This window comes from Typopeltis vanoorti, chromosome 11 (assembly GCF_054136105.1).
Source record: "Typopeltis vanoorti isolate ZY-2024b chromosome 11, IOZ_Tvanoo_1.0, whole genome shotgun sequence".
Classification (NCBI taxonomy): domain Eukaryota; kingdom Metazoa; phylum Arthropoda; class Arachnida; order Uropygi; family Thelyphonidae; genus Typopeltis; species Typopeltis vanoorti.
The window spans coordinates 121,001,754-121,020,005 of NC_143559.1; the positions used below are offsets into that span (position 1 = coordinate 121,001,754).

At 34.5% G+C, this 18,252-nt stretch overlaps 1 protein-coding gene across 3 annotated transcripts in view; it reads left to right on the forward strand.

Moving 5' to 3' along the window:
* Window positions 1–4,289, forward strand: part of LOC150102009 (branched-chain alpha-ketoacid dehydrogenase kinase-like) — a 141,730-nt gene extending 137,441 nt beyond the window's left edge. For all 3 annotated transcript variants that reach the window (XM_090399851.1, XM_090399852.1, XM_090399850.1), the window contains one exon: window positions 3,661–4,289. In XM_090399851.1, the coding sequence (XP_090255977.1) occupies window positions 3,661–3,805 (145 nt within the window). In that variant the 3' untranslated portion in view covers window positions 3,806–4,289. The remainder of the gene's footprint in view (window positions 1–3,660) is intronic.
* Window positions 4,290–18,252: the final 13,963 nt, after the last annotated feature.

An 18,252-nucleotide genomic window follows, 5' to 3' on the forward strand; every position in this document is an offset into this window, starting at 1 on the left:
CCAGACCTTACTGACCATAGTCGTGGTTGCAGATGCATGACTTGTGTTCTTCTAAGCAGATGGTTGCTGATCTACATGTCTGTCCAAAGTATGCCAGCTTACAGGAACAAGGTACTTTATAAACTCCAGGCACTGAGAGAGGAGGGAACTGATCTTCTGTAGAACGGATAAGGGTAGCAAGTTTGCGGTGGGACTTAAATGATGTGTGTAGGTTATACTTTTTAAAGTCTTGGCTATTTTTTCTGATGTGCCACGAATGTAGGGTATGGTGATAGCACTTCTGAACTCTTTCTGAAGAGATGGCTTGGGAATGGGGAGGAACTGATTACTTTTTAATACTATAATTGTTGTAGCCATTGGAGAGGAAGGTGTTGTGTATGTGGTTGAGTTCAGTTGAAAGGGCAGTTCCACTGGAACAATTTGTTGAGTGGGGGGGGGGAGAGTTTGTGAATGTATCTGCCTGTGTGCGTAGGTTGTCTTGATACAACCCACAGGTTCTCTTGGGAAAAAAACACCATGCTCCACCACAGTAAATTCAAAAAATATAAGCCAACAGAATGGTTACTGTGATTTGAATTCTGGAGATGGGTGTAATGTGTCACAACACACAGTACATCGAACCCTGCTGAAATTGGGGCTGTATAGCTGTTCCGAGTACCCATGCTAACCTCGATTCACCATTGAAAATGTCTCAAATGAGCAGCACGCAGCCATCAAAACTGGATTTGGCATGAGTAGAAAAAGATTGTCTAGTCTAATGAATCTTGTTTCCTGTTGCACAATTTGGACAGCCAGATACATGTATGTCATTTACCTGGGGAAGTGTTGGTACCAGGATGCACCATGGGATAAAAACAAGCCAGTGGAGATAGTGTAATGCTTTTGGCACTGTTCTGCTGGGATTCCCAGCAGAACATTCACATTGTTGGTCCAGTCATCGATGTGAAGGCAACTATGGCATCTACTGCCTACCTAAACATTGCAGACCAGGTACATTCGTTTATGGCAATGGTATTCCCCTCTGGTTGTGCCTTCTTTCAGCAGGATAATGTGCCATGCCACGCTGCCTGGATTGTGCAAGAATGGTTTGTGGAACATGGACAAGACTTTCAGGTATTTCCCTGGCCTCCAAATTCCCCAGACATCAATCCAATCGAGCATCTGTGGTTTGTGTTAGAGCAGCATATCTGCTCTGTGGCAGCTCAACCTTTAACTTACAAGAGCTAAAGGATTTGCTGGTTACATGTTGGTACCAGATACCACAAGAAACCTTTAGAAATCTTGTAGCATCGATGCCTTGCCAGATAAGAGATCATTCAATTCTGGAGCACGTCTTGAACACAGCCAGAGGAATACCATCTGGACCAGGAGCCTTGTTAGTTTCAAGATTGAGGGTTTTTTGATGTCCTTTTGGCAGAAGTTCAGAGGAGGCATGCAGTGGGCAGTTTGTGAACATACAGGAGATGATTCGCTTTGGTCATCCAGGCAGGAGTTGGAGTCAAAAACTGATTCTAAGAGGTCTGCCTTTTCCTTGGGTGAGGTTACCTTAGTACCATCAGGATGCAAGAGAGGTGGCAACATGTAAAGGCAGAAGTTATGCCCAATAGCCTTGGCCAGGAACCAGAAGGCTTGACTGCCCTGCCAGCTGAGCAGGAGGGAAGTTTATGCATTTCATTCTTATGAATTCTGTTTTGGAATCATTGATAACTTTTTACACGTTTCTGGTTATTGTGTAAGCTGAATGAGAAGCTGGAGTTTTTAATTTAAGCCAGTGAACACAAGCTTTTATCGTGGACACCAGAGAAGCATTTTTTGAAAATCAGGGCTTGGATACAGGTCGGGATTTGCAGTGGAGTGGGGAATGAAGGCTCTGGTTCCAGTTAGAATTTTTCAGTTATTAGTTCATTGCAAGTGTTTGGGTCATAAGAGCGAAAGCAGTAAACTGACCATGGAAAAGCAACATAAAAATTCCAGAGGTCATCCCAGTTGGCACAATTATAGCCATATTAGGAGGACGAGCTGTAGAGAAGGAGACTTGAATAAGATTGTGGTCAGTTGCCATGTGGAGAACAGACATCCATAGTATATTTAGAGGAAGAATTGGTTAGGAAACGGTCAAGAATGTTGGTAGAATGATGAAGATTGTCTGATATTCTGTTTGGTAGATTGCCTATTTGTATTAAGTCATGACTGATGGCAAATGATTCAGCTTCATTTCCAGCTTGATCTGGGAAGTTGGAATAGGGAAGCCAGTTTGTGTTATGGATGTTAAAGTCCCCAAGGAGGACAATCTCACAATTTGGGTAATTAGTTTGTAAGAATCAATTTTTAGTGATAGGTAGTCAAAAAGGGCAGCAGGGTTGTCACAGTTAGGAGAGTTGTAAAGGCTGTAAAGTAAGGCAAGAAAATCTTCAGCCAGAGCAGATCAAAAAGTGGGGATTCCAAGTTGGATAGCCTTAGACAAGGACATCAGATTTCACAAAAGCACATGTTCCACCTTTTTTTTGTGAAATGCATCGTGTAGAATGTAGTTGGGATAGTTGAGGTGGACTGTGGTCATGGAGGATGCCAACTGAGGGTCTGTTAGACAAGTTTTGATGTCTGTAAGTGGTGATGTATGCCAGTGATGTTTGTATTAATGGATATTGGCAAAATGAATATAGAAGTGTTTTTTATTAGATAAAAGTGTTGGAATTATTTAGGATGGGTTGGTGTATTTTTATTATTTGTTCCAATATTTTTTGTTATATTTTCCATATTGTTAGATTTTTTTTTTTATCTGCATTCAAAAAAATCCAGCCAGTATTTTTATGGTTGACTTTCGTGTGTAGGGTGGTTGATTCAGAAAATAGAGAAGGAGCATGCAGTCGGGGTGAGGGACTTGTGTACATAACTCACACACAGGACGTGCCCTGACTCCAGTCCAAGTGGGGCCTTGGACAATAACTCCCACACACCATTGCTCCAGTCTTCCTCCAGGCATGACCTGGCAGGGTTATTCCCCAGCTTGGGAAGCCTCCAACAAGTGTGTTACATCAGGTTTGGTCCCATGCACTATCTGGTGGCCAGCCTGCAATAAACTGTTTTACTGCTGTACCCTCAAATGTAGCAGAAACTGGCTGCTTAGTTGAAATTAACGTTATAATGAGTATGCCCACCAAGGTCATCGCCCAAACAGCATGTGTGAGAGGAATGGGAGGACAGAAACTGAACTTAAACAGAATGGGAGAAGAAAGGTTACAAAACAGGCATTTGATGCCAAGAAAGCAGCAAAAAGATTGATGCAGTTAGAGCCCTGAAGACAGAAATTGATGATCAGATAATATAGGAGTGCTGCCAAGTGATACAGTAATTTAGAGAAAAATTGACATGACGTTATTACTAATGGAAACTTAAACCTGTGCTCTTACAGTATCCTGTATATCCCTTGAGGGTAAGTAGGATACTATAAGATATGTATCAGGAAATTGATGATTTTTAAATTTGCTTTGCTCACCGAGAAACATTTATATCACCTTACCTTCATTGTGTAGAAAATTGCAATTTATCCTTAAAACTTTTTAAAAAGCTTTATTTTTCTTTTTTAATATTCTGCTGCTAAGTTTATTAATAGAAATGTAGTTTACATGAAGTTCTATATAATTTATTTTCTGTTTACAGCTTTGGATTTGGCTTACCAATTTCAAGAGCATATGCAGAATATTTAGGTGGCAAATTGACAGTGGAAACTATGCAGGGCATTGGAACAGATATTTATTTGCGGTTACGTCATATTGATGGAAAATATGATAGCTTTCGCATTTAAAATAGTTGAAGATTTCTGTTATCACCGAAGAAGGTTTTCTAAAAAATTATACAACTGTTATATTTACATGGTTTTTTGGAGAGAACAAAAAGAATCTCTATGTAACAGTTTGTGGTACATGAAAGCTATTTGTTTTACGGTTTCTTAATCATTTTTGTAACTCGGCCTTCATTAATCATTGGTTACATCTATGAGGACCAACTTTTTTCTCTCTGTACAATTGAGAAAAAAAAATGTGTTGTAGATCTGAGCTTTCACTCATATACCAAAAAACCATTGAGTTAATCATAAAATACTCATTTTATTTTTATTTTTTTAAATTAAATTTCTGTGTTTAGTCATGGAACCAAAGTGTTTTTGTAAATGTCCTGATATTTTATGACAACTAACTTATATAACAATGCAATTTATGAATATCATTTGAAAATGCCAACTGAATGTGATGTTTCAAGTAAAGTAATAAAATTTATGCATTTTGTGGTAATTGTTTTTTTTTTATTCAGTTTTATCTGTATTTTTAGTATTACAGAGTATATAGTATTTTTTTATCATGTTGAAATTTGAAAATATATGACGTATTTAATCAGTTAAGCCATTTTACCACTCATACCAAAGCAAGATACAATTTCATATTTTTTTAATGAGCAAAAATCACTTTTAAAAAAAAGTAAAACACTAATAAAATTACTAGCTTCATATAGCCCTATTGTGTACTTCAGATTGAGACACAACAAAATATAAAGAGATATTTTACAAAGATTTCTGAATTACAAACTTATTTTTTAATTCATGTGACAGATGTTGAACATAGCAACACAATATCATATATGCAGTTCATTGTCTCAGCCTAATTTGTCAATATGTAAATCCCTTATGCATGCTGCCAGAGTTGATTTAAGATTAAGCCCTGATTTTTATTACACTGGGTCAGATATCATATTGACTTGCTTGCTTGCTTCCTTAAATTTATGTATATAATTATTGAATTCTATGTATGGCATAGAATATGGGTGATAGCGAGTTACCAATTCACTTGATGGTTTTCATCAGTGGTGTGAAAAGCTAGTCCAGATTTTATGTTCGTTTCTTCTCCACGTCTGACATGTTCTTTTTGGCATATTTCTCCAGACTTTCCTGTCTGTCAAACATAAATGCTGCAATTAAAAAAGAATTTGTATACTCCTGGTCTCTTATTAGGCTGATGAGGTTGTTTTGACAATCTTAACCTCATGGACGCTTTGTGGATGTCGAAAGGTAACTTTAACGTTATGTTGTTGTAGAAGTTTTTCATCTGTAACATTTCTGATGTAAGGAAACTGTGCCTTTTTAGCTGCCAGGTCTTGGAGCATGTAGAGCATTATTCTGATGTAAAAAAATTTTTGAAACATGCCTAAGATATTTCTTTATCTTTTTAATTTTCATCACTTGATATTGTAATGGCTCTCTCTTTATGGGTAAGATATGTGGACAATGTTTTCATCATTTGGCCAAGCTCGAAAGAGATTCTCATAACTTCATTGACTTCCTTAAGAGTAAATCACAAAATCCAATTTATGTCAGAAGTAGAAAAAGATAGATCCATTTCCTTCCTGGATGATCTCAGTCGAAGTTCATCCCAACACCACCCAGCACCAAAATGATGTATCATCAAAACCCATGGCATGCTAGATCTTATAACAATGAGCCACATATATATCACATCACATTCCTACATTCAACATTTGTTGCATGTTGAATGAATTATAAAATAATAGTTTGTAATTCAGAAATCTGAGACAAATCACAAATATATTTTATATTATTATTGTTGGATCCTAATTCGTCTTAATCTATACTTTGGATCCGTTTTTTAAGTTATTACGATGTTCTTAACCAGTTGATAGGTTGTTAGTTGATTTCTAATTCAAATATAGAGAAAATTTATATTTAAAGACTGAGCCACTCTATATCTGAATTAGTTCAAGAATTGAAGAAAAACCAACTCTCAACTATCTCTCCTTTTTGGTGTTAATATTATATATACTGGCCGAGTATATTTAACTTATTTATCTCTCCCGCTTTGGTTCGAATATTTTATGAATGGTGCAGTAAAAGAGATTCATGCAAAATACAACTTTAGATTAACAAAACAACATTTAATTTAGAATCACAAATTTTACACTTAAGATCAAATCACTAAATGAGTTATTATAAACATTTTAGCCTTTCTGATAATACAGTCATACAAACTCAGACAATGGTAAATCTGTTATCCGTAATACAATCTTCTCACAGTTCATTTAACTATTTAATAAAGTTCCTTAGTGATCATTCACATCAATATCTCATAGTTCCTTAAGTTTCAAATACAATAAAAATGCAGTAACACCTCTTCACAAGCATACACTTTTAAATCTACACTTCAGCTAATCTCCGCAATAGTTACTGTTATTATAGGGATATTCTAGGATGAAACTCGCACATATTTCTGCATAGGAATATTAATGGTTGGAATATTCTTACCGATAATCTTCTTTATTCATCTACTTATATGTGAACACATTTTGTAACTGTAAACACTTTAAATAATAAACGGCACTCATTAAAACAAATCTTCTAAGTAATAACTGAATTAATTAATGGTTACAATACACATAATCAAACATTCTTGCATGAAGTACTACTGATCACTCATGAATTAAGGTAACACACAATAATTCCTTAACTTGAAGTTTTATATGCACAGTTGTCCATTTCTCCGGCATTCAATTAATCCTTTAGGCACTATAATTCTAAACACAGCTATCGTTAAACTTCAACTTTACAGCTTCTACTTATTCTCTAGTTACTCCATGCTGTGCTTCAAGATTCCGTGTGTCCTTGAAAGGTCGGCCCTGAAATTAAATCTCAACTAAAGTATCCTTAGTCATTCAGTAGTCACTCAGCTATCTTCTGTAGCTATAATTGTTATTCTGAAACTTTTATTAGCTAACCGCTTCTTGACTAGTAAACTTAAATTAGCTACTTGAGTGACTCACCGACTCGCTATTATCATACTCTGATTTCCCGAATGCTGAATGCCAAAGTAGAATATCCTCTGATTCCAACCGAATGCCAATCCTCTCTTTTTTCAGCGTTCTTCCCTCCTAAATTATTCTTGTGATCTCTTTAACTAAAACTCTTTTTAATAAACTTTTAACATTCTCCTCACGCACTGTTCCAAACTCGTGCTCGCTTACTTACATACGTCTCCATGACAACAAAACAAAACATAATAAAATTGAGCTATTGCATAACGTTAAACTTCTACAAGTAGGAATAAATAGAGAATATTTACATTTCAATTAATGTGCAGCTAAATTATCAAATACAAATTCTTATAATATTAACATAGTAATAATTAAAATAGATTAATAATATTTAATAGTCTTTTCATTATTAATACATATATCTTTGATTAAATAATTAAATATTAGACAAAATTAAGGTAGTTATATGAATATTAAATTATAAAATAAGTTATTTACATTAAATAATGTTTACAAGTCTAGCCTTTGTGATGGAAGATCATGTTGAATTCTGAACCAAATAATAATTACTCTAATCTCTACATAATCATTATCCAGCATTATTATTATTTTACAGTTGGAAGAAGTACACAAACCAGTTTTAACTTATGGATCTGAGAGCTGGGTCAGAAGTAAAACACTTGACCGAAGACTAGAGACTGCAGATATGAGAGTCCTGAGAAAGATTATAGGCGTGAACAGATGGCATCAATGGCAATATCATATTAAAAACGAGGATATTAGGAAAGAACTTGGCATTGTCAGCATCCAGGAGTGCGTTAGCAGAGTTAATCTCAGGTAGTATGGTCACTTGAATGGGCGAGGAAAGATTAGCAAAACAAGTGTTCTCTGCCAGGTTGGCAGCAAAACGACCCAGAGTAAGACCAAGATATAGGTGGATTGATACGGTACAAAGTGCTTTAGACGATAGAAATATAAGATCTGATAATGTTGGAGTCTTGACAAGTAACAGACTGATTTGGAGGAAAATTGTAGATAGGAAATTAATAATGATGTAATTTTTTCATGTAGTACTATCATATCCTGTACACCCCTTGAGGGTACATGGCAGGAATTTGATAAGTACACAATAAGGCTATGCAAAACTAATCATTTTATTAAAGTGCTTTACTTTTTATGCAGTTTTTTTACCAGTAATTAATTAAATATGGACACAACAAACCACAAATTTTAACTAATAAGTTACATTTTATCAGAAATTATAATACTGTATAACTAAAAGTTTAAATGTAATTTGGGTAACTCTCAGTATTGGCTTCATTTCTTGAATTTGAAGAATACTCTGAGTTTTGAATATAATTACATTCTCAAATATAATGCATACTTAAAATCCTTCTTTAATAAAGTTCTAAACACTTATTGTGGAACTAAGATAGCTTAAACCAAATAATAGCTAATATTATGGAAAACATTTTTGTAACACAGTAAAAAAAAAAGTATGTAAATATTGATTTCTCTCTCTCTCTCTCTCTCTCTCTCTCTCTCTCTCTATCAACTGAATTTAAAACTATTTTTGGCTTATGTTTTCTCTAATTATGCTGCTAAAAAAATTGAAACAAAAATTGAGATCATTTGGTATACTTTAGTAGAGATCAGAATATGAAATTTCATTAAATAGAATCCATCCTGCGTGAAATTATTACTGTCATTTTGATTCATTTTGCCATGAAAAATAATCTAGTTTAAACCAAAATTTGAGTCAGCCTGACAAATTTAGTGAAGATCTCAGATACCAAATATGAACTAATTTTGTTTAACCTAGGTGCAATTATATGTATTTAGGTGAGAGATGAATTTTATCGCATGGTGTGAGACCACTGCCCCACTTATTGGAGGACTGAAGTGGCTTGAAAGAGTTCCATGTTTGGTTTCCAGACTATATAAAAAAAATCAAATAAAATAAGAAAATACAAAACAATATATAAAATTGATAAAAATGACTGAAAAAATTCCTTAGCCTACCCACGGTAGAAAATGTACTGTAGGTTTATAATAACCTTTAGTGGGTGGGAACTACACATAGATAAAGGGGAAAAAATGATTAGACTAACAAACAAAATGAATAAGTATGTACATTCATTTTACAAAGTACACCAATCTTATATATCATCTGACAAAAAAGAGGCTTCAAAATCTATGGCAAATCTATGCCATGAATGAGCAAGGATCAAGAGAAATGTAATTTGTTAATATTCTTTATGAAGAACTGGAGGATAGTCTTCAGGGAATATGAAGACTTCAAGCATGAAGGCTGTTCCACAGAACCAAGATAGATGGAATGGGAGCAGTAGGTTTATTGAATCATCAATTCAACTGGTAGAGAATATTGGGCAGCAGTTTCTCATGTTATTGTAGTTTAACAGAAATGGAATGATGGATTCCAGGTCTACTTGAACAGTGACCATGGAAATATCTGTAGAAGAGATAATGTGGAAACTGTCAAAGACTAGCTAGAGAGAGTGATTGGACAGATAAGGTAACATCTTGAGTGAAAAGGATCTAATTTTTTTGGAAACCAAGGATGCCGTAGAAAGTGATATTTGTGTTTGCAAAGGCTTTTTTTGGGGGGGTGGGGGGAAATCATTCGAAGAATAAGAAAAATCCAGAACTAGTATCTTTTTCATGAGAAAAAAAAAAAGATGCAATGGTGTTTTGCAAGCATTAAAAGTGACTAGGTTGTCATCAGATGATGATTACAAAAAAAAAACAAATCAAGTGTTTTGATTGCAGATCTTGTAAGTTGAGATGGGAAAGTCATTTATGTACATGAGGAAGAAGGATGACTGAGGAACACTTACATTAATAGGAAAATATGAAAAGAAAAGGCTCCCCACCATTATATGCAGTGAATGGCTCAAGAGAAAACTGGCAGTTACAAAGAGTGAAAGGTAGACTATAAGATGGCAATTTGCTGAGAAGTCCTCGGTGCCAAACCCTTGGAAACGTGAAGAGCAACAACACTGGTTTCTCCGAACCTTTCTGTTGTCCAGGCAGTGAAGGATGTAAGCAAGGAGATCTACTGTAAATCTAGACTAGTGGAATGAAATATATTTTTCTCAATAACATAATGGAAAGAAGAGACCAATTTAAAAAAAAAAAATTATTCACCTAATAAATAGTTGAATTTTAAGAAAATGCAAGCTGTAGATATTTTTTTTTTTGTAATACCTCGGGAGATTATGCATTATTTATGACATAGGAATACACCTTAACATTAATGAAAAACCATTTCTCAGACCATTGAAATCTGTATGCATTTATTTTATTTTTCTATTTGAATAAATTGTGTGTATACTGAATTTTCAAGGCTGGCTGATTAGGCTTCAACAAGTAAATCCCTGAGCTTGATAGTAACTAGATATTCCAGCAGGCCTTAACTACCCAACCAGTCAATGATGTTAAGGTCATATCCCTCTCAGAAGAAGAGTCAAATCTTTGCAGTACTAGTCACCACTAAATAGTAGATTAATTCCATTGCTTGATGTAATGCCAATATTTTGCTAATCAGAGGACTGAAGTCGCCAAAACCTCTTTGAACTCCGAAATGATATTTTTATAGTTGCACTGAACATCATCTAGAATTTCATTTCAGGATTATAACTATTTTCTGCTGATAGGTCACTAGACAGTGTACTACCAAACTAGACATACTGGCAATGTTTAAGAAGGCTTCCAGGTTCAGCTAGCAAATAGTTTTGCCAAATGTGCCTGGAGGTAGTCGAAGCAGTGGAGTATGGAGCAGGAGAGGCTCCAGAGAAAATGATTTATAGATTAAAGGGAAATACTTTGTGTGACTTGCAAAGTATTTATTATTAGCTATTTCATATTCTTCCCAATTTTTGCATACCTTTAACAGCCATTAACAAAATCAATCAATAATATACTGACCCTGCTTTGACATGTCAGAGTGGATTCAGTATAATATGCTTTAAATCTTTTTACTTCTTTCTGGCAGTTTGTCTCTAACAACTCCTGATGTCATCAGTTATTTGTTAAGCACTTAATTTGATTCAGGTAATAAATTGAGTTTGTTTTCAACCATTAACTGGATTTCTTTAACTTGTGAAAACCAGTATTTGAACCTGTGTAGTAAAATCGGTGCAGTTTCAAGATACTCCTACCTTCCGGTGATTCAGCTAGCTTGTAAACCAAATTCTTATGGTCTTGACTCACCTCTTGTTGGTTTGAAATCAGTTTCTTGATATAACCAGATGTATTATATCCTTTACATCAGTGCTTCCTAAACTTCTGGATGGCAGGGCCCCCTTTGGAAAAATTAAAATATTTCACCCCCTCCCCCCAAATTGTAATATAGACGTATAATATTTCTTGTATTTATATTCAATACAAAACATACACAGAGAATATTGCAAAAATCAAATGCAAATATTACATTTTTATCATCTCTTACATACACATTTGACGTGCCACATTATCTCATATTTTTATATAGATAGATATATTGTTATTGTACATTTGCAGTGTAAGCACATGAAACGTAAAACGATTAGTAATAAAGAAAGAAAGAATTAAAAACAAAAGTAGTAACAATTTAATGTGATGGATGTGTTTCAATACTGCTACACCAATATCAGATGAAATATTTGAAACTGCAATTCTTAGATTTTAAAGCAGAAATCTAATTATTAATTAGATTTCTGCTTTGAAATGAAACTTACATGAATAAGCATATATTTACTAATATTCATTAAGTGCCGAAATATGCAGGAAGCAAAATTTATGAACCCGCACCAATGTACGATTTTTTTTTCTATTAAAATATAAAAAAATAAAAAAGAAATAAATAAAAATTAAATGTTTCTTTTAAAATAAAAAAAATCTAATTAGTCTTAAAACATTTTAAATTTGTTTTCATTATTTCACGGCCCCCCTCAACAAAACCTGTTCCCCCCCCCCAAGGGGGCAGCGGCCCACAGTTTGGGAAGCACTGCTTTCCAAACTGTGGGCCTTATTAGATAACATTACATGGTATGTTATCTAATAAGATGTGAAATTATAGTACTGTATCAAGAAGTTAATCAACAGCTATTTCTGTTTGAATCATGGTCGTAATGAATTTGATGACCAGTGAATTCCTCCTACAGATACTCTTGTGTGCTTACAACATCAGATATGAAATAAATTCTGTCAGATCCTAAAATGTTACCAATACATGTTAAATCAAGATGAGCACAAATTTCACAATGAACATTCTCTAGTCAGTTTTTGCAATGACAGAAATTATTTCTACAGCCAAGTTTTTTAAGCATTGGTTAGTGATGAAAGGTATGATTATTAGTCCCTTAATATATTAATTTTGTGTCCTCCAGGCTGCTGTAATTTTGATAGCATCATTAAATACATGTAATCAAACAACTGCCTTTGTAAATTTTGAATCGTATGTGAATAATTCTTTCAGCATTATTTCTTTGAAAGTTCTGTGCTAGGTTCTTTTGCAGTTAAACTTGATTCTTTATACTACATAAATTCCAGTTTGTACGAATGATTTTCCTGATCATTATTTTTATTTTGGATTTTTCTCAATATTAGTTTCCTATTTATATTTTTTGTGTATCTTTATTCTCCTTGTTACTTGCACTGATGCAGAAAATAAATAAAATAAAATGCTGCTCTGCAATTTAAAATTATTTGCTTTTTATCTTTGTTACTTTATATTCTTTTGTTTGCTGCATTTTCAGTGGATCTTGCATGTAAAGCATAGTTTATTTTTTTAAGACCTCTTTCAATTACTAGTATTTGAAATTCTAGTACTTTATAACAGTGACTATCATGTGATCATCCTGTTTTTTTTCTGGCTTGTATTCACTTGTGTTGCTTTTTAATATGTTCAGATTTATATTTTGCAGTTTATAGCAAGACCTGTTGAAATATTTCAAATTTGCTGACTTGTTATCTGATTGGATAATGTGGATTGGACTCCTATTAGCATGATGCCTATAAATGTCTGTCGGCCTGGTTGGTTGGTGGTTAGTGTATCTGCTCTCCAGCCAAGAAGCTGCTGGTTCAAATCTCACCTAGTCATGGATGTTTGTGATTGTCTTTCACCTTCCTTCATACAATCATTCGCATAAGTGAATATAACACTCCCCTAAGATGGACTGGGTCACCATGGGGAAGTAGTAGGCCTAACCCTTCTGTAATGGGAGAGGCCTTCATCCTGTAGTGTAGCGGTTGCCACATTTTTCATATGACGGAACACTTCACAAATCCTGAAATTTTCACAGAACAACTTGATTATTTTGTAATGTATTAATAATTAACAATTATGGCATAATCATAGAGTATTATTACACTTATGTAGACAGTGTGACATGTTGAAAAATATAAAATTACACCTGGTGTACTTTCCCCTCCTTTTGTACATCCTGAAGAACGCTTTGTAGGCTGGAGGTGGATGAATCGCTGTCTGTTGCGTCACAAACACCTTCAATAAGAGATTTCTTAACACCAAAATTAAACAAAGTACCTTGTCTCTTATTCATATTAAAATTCAAATCTGTAGGCCTATTACTTTTAAAAAATCACGGCGCTATCGTTTCGAAATAAGCACTTTCACCGTACAATACGAACTTGCGAAGAAAGTATTCAGTATTACTAGATTTGAGAACCGGATACAGACTACCTTGATCTTCAATTTCAGTGGAAAAATTTTCTTTATATTTCCTTGCTGATTGGTCACTAACATTTGCAACACAGATGTTATTTTGTTCAGTTTTGAGAACAGAGGATATGCTGCCCATTGTTGTAATCGGCTTGCAGGCAATTTTTATGACCGGTCAATAAACAGCGGTATTCTTGTTCCCAAATGTTGAATGATTTCGATGTGTAAAAATTAACGATAATTCATGAATATTTCCATGTTTAAAAATACACTGCTTGGTCACTTTCCACAGAACACAATTTGGGAAACCCTGCCGTAGTGGGTAGAAAACAGGCTGAATATCATTGTCTATAAATGTCTAAGTGGCAGATGAATTTGACGAGTAGTACCTTGTGTGACAATATTAGTTGCTTCTGCTCTGTTCGCAGGAATGTAATTTGCTCTATCATGATAACTGGGAGCAAAAAAATTATCTCTGGCAGTCATTTTTCATGTATTCTTTGTTTTTAATATAATACAGTACCACCTCCAACTTGTAAAAAGTTGCAAGTGTGGAATAAAAATATTCAGTACAGTAATTATAAAATCAGGATCCCTATTGTGTTATTTGGAAGTATCAAATTTCAGCTTGAACATGAATTATCTGCTCTGTACTCTGGATCCCCCTCCATTTCCTGATGTGTCCTTCAAGGGGGGGGGAGTGTTTAGTGACATTTTTCTTCCAGATTAATCTAAAGTTGTCAGATCTTGCATTTCTATTTTACATTTTGATCCATGGCACACCCACCTATGTAGATAGGTGGGTGTGCCATGAATCTTTCTTATCTAGTTTGATGGGTACGCTTTGTCAGCCTGCTTTTAAAGTGGTTAGCATATTTTCTCAACAGTGTAGGTTCTAATCTCACTGTTAGCATGGATGTGTTTTGGGAATGTCTTTAGATGGTAGATAAATTTCATTGTCTGATGCAAGACCACTACCCTGCTAATTGGAGTCTTGAAAAAGTTCCATGTTCAGAGTCCAGAAACCAGAGTTCCTCCTATTATGCTATTTCCCTTTTTTTGAGTGGGATTGAAAAAAAAAAAAAGCATATCTCCTCCAGCATGCTTGAAGGCTAAATTCTTGATACATTTCTTGTATCAAGAATTTAGCCTTCCCTTACTTTTTTTAGCATTCAATTCAGCATGAGTTGAAATAGCTTTATTAAAAATTGTGCCTAAATAGCTGAAATATTTTGTTAGGTTCTCCATTAAGAATGCAGTTCGTGTTTTCTGTGTTGCATAGTTCCATGTTTGATTTTTCACACCAGATTTAAGTTATTCAGTTATCCTGAAAACAAGACTTCTAGTGGATTTATTTATGTTTAATATGCATAAAGCAAAGAACTAAGTTTAATATTTCTGATTTTTGATATATCAGCAATTAATATTAACCTTCATTAAGAATTACTGTATCATTACAAAAATAAAACATTTCCTGTATATTTATAAGACCAATAAAAATTTACTTCGGCCTGTGTAGCTCAGTGGAAGTGGCGCTTGCGTTCTCTGCGCTTCTCGCTCGAAATGAAACTTAGTTTCAAGTCTAGTCGCCGACTGGAGGAACGTTTTCTAAGCCTATTTTCAACCGGTTTCGAGTTAGTCAATCTCTGGCACGGGCAAACGGTTTTTTTTTTTTTCTCCCGGAAACTCGGGTTTTCGTCCTGTAAACTCGAGAAAATCGACCGTAGTACCCACATTATTTCAGACAGTAACATATCTTGTTAGGGTTAGGTACCAAGAGAGCAGCACTTTTTTTTGCCAGCCTCTCCATCAGTCCGCCTATGATTAGTGATAGACACGGGCCCGTTATCTGGTTGGCTACCGGTGGAGATTGAACTGCCCACTCGGTCTCCAAAAGCTAGATAGGGTATAAAGACCTCGCTTACTCTCCATAAGGGAATAAAAGGCGTTAACTGATTTTTTTAATAAAAATTTACTAGATAGATCAGTGGTCGATATAACATGGTTAGATCGATAGAAAAATATAAGACATCCTTGTACGAGTAATATTTAATTCGGTTAACTTGGATTACCTTCATCCTGAATGACAACACAATTAAGAATGAATCGTGGTAACAGTGACATGAATAGGACCTGTAAGATGGAGCAAGGTGATGAAAATAGTTACGGAGGCCAAAATGACGTATTTACCAAGAAACCCATGTCGGTGGTCCCCGCTCGGCAACGAAGCACACCCTTCACATTGATAACGTTAGTAAATTGTATACTAAGTTAATAAAAATCTTATTTTCATATATATAAGGAAGATTGTATTATTGTTATTTTGTTATGTAAATTAAATTTTATATATATTATTTATCCCTCCTACCAAATATGTAATGTTAAGAAGGACGTCAAAATATGTTACCGCTAAAGTGTAGAAATCAGTTATTCTGCAGATTAACTAGGGTGATCCGTTAATTTGCCGAAAATTGTTTCATTTCTCAAATTACCTAGATAATCTGCAGATTACCTACTAGGCACTCGTTAAAGTGAAAATGAGATCTTTGCTGGAACAACAGCAACGTTTCTGTACGCTTAAATGAACATAATGTTATTTATTTATTTTTCGATATCTAAAGAATCAAGTTAATACAATCAACAAATTAGTTGATAGAATCAATCATCAATCAATTAAAAAACTATAATACAAAGAATCAAACGGTTTAAAATATTATTACAATTAAGGAAATGAATTTGAAAACAAAAAAAATAAATTTTTTAACTTGGGGATATTGTATATTAGGATAACCAAGTAATTTTATAAACTTGGTTATATATCTCCTCCAGAGATTTTTTATTAAAAATAAAAGCACCTTGTTGCAACTTCTATAGGTAAAGGTGATAGGCTCTGTATTACTAAAACCTTGGTATTTAGGGTCAAGCTACTCACTGAGGAGACCTCAAAAAAAGGTTGAAACTGGTCTGGGTAGTGACCCCACCCATAATGCATTGCAGTATACATCTTCTAATGAGATGTGCTTTACATTATGGGAAAATACTAAGAATAGTGATCAGAGCTTTACCCACCTTTACAATGATTTGCCCTGGTGGTGTAACATCTTTAGACTTGAACTTTCTTTCAGGCGCAAACTTAATTGTTTGCATACTTGGGATTAGGAGTTAAAATAACCAAGTTTATAAAATTACTTTGTTATCCTAATATATATATAAATCACGGAACTGATTTATTCAGTAAAAATGATCTAAAATTGCTGTAATTGTCCGTAATTGGTTGTAACGCATGGTTTCGGTGAAAGGTGGTGGTGTATCCATTCGTAAATCCTGCTAACTTACATAATTGATAATAATTTCAAATATTCACATTAGCGATTTCTCTCGCGTATTCGATTCCAAAACTTTCTCTTGAGAATTAAAAGTTGAACTGCTATCTTATGTTTCATATTCATTATGACATTTTCTTTTACTCTTGGACGCGAGTACTCCAAGAAGCAATTGCTTCTGAGATCATTACATGCAAAAGAAATGTAAATTAGTGGAAAATAGTCGAAGTTTAATATCGGCAATTTTTTGTAATAAATTCAAATTCAGCAAGCAAAAATAATTTGACATTTAGGTGTTCAGCAGTTACGCTGTTACCCGTCGTGCCGTTTAGGCAGTTTGGTGTCAGATCGTTGTCTAGCATTTGAAGGGGGAAAAAAATTATCTTCATTCCTCTATAATATCCTGTTCGTAGTCTTGCTATCCTGGTGGATATCTTTCTGTTAGCTTCGATTTCGGGAATTTGATGCTGTATCACTGATTTCAGTGGAATTAGCATGTGCATTTTATGCCAAATCTTTTTTTCTGATTCCTCACATAGAACCATGTTGGCATTTATCCACATCCAAATCGAATAATTCGTCTCAATTACAGTAAACTTTAGAATCAGTTCATTGAAGAAATAATATTCTTGAGTGACGTTGTGCCTATCACAGTAGTTGTGTACTGAACATCTTGGAGTACTGTGTGCACATACGATTTATATAGCATATTTTTCTTGGATATTTCTAAGCCTAACTACAAAGTTAACTAATTATATTTTTAAAAGCATTCAGTTGCTAACGGACTTGTCAAAATACGGAGCAGACTTTTCAACTAGGAATCCTTCAGAAGCAAAATAAATCCGATTACAAATAACCAATAAAGGTGTACAGATTCAGTTTATGCTTAAATTCTGCTGGTCTGTGCCATAAAAATTAGCAACTATGTCTCAATTCTTTCACCCATAGTGAGCAGATGCTGAAAAGAAATCAGTTTATTATCGGTAGCCAGAAATTACTGGCCCAACACTATCAGTAATTATAAAAGGTAACCGATGAAGAGACTGGCAAACAAGTGCTGCCATCTCTTACTATCAAACCCTAACAGGATATGCTATTCTCTGATATAGTGAGAGTTCTACGGTCAGTTTTCTTGAATTTACGGAACAAAAAACTCACTCACCAGTGCCGGAGATCGACTAACTCTAGTCGGCTATAAATCTAGGTCATTCTGGCGGCCTACTCAGTGGCGTAGCTAGGAAGGGGAGTCCGCCTCGGGCGACACTTTGCATTTAAGAAATCATGTCATACTGTCTATAGAAAGCAACTGAGTGATGAAATAGACTTCGATAATGTCATCGACGATTTTGCTAACAGAAAAGCAAGAAGAATAACATTTTAGAATGAATGTTGGAATTAAAGTTTTTTTACTTCAAAAATAAACGCAGTGTTTTA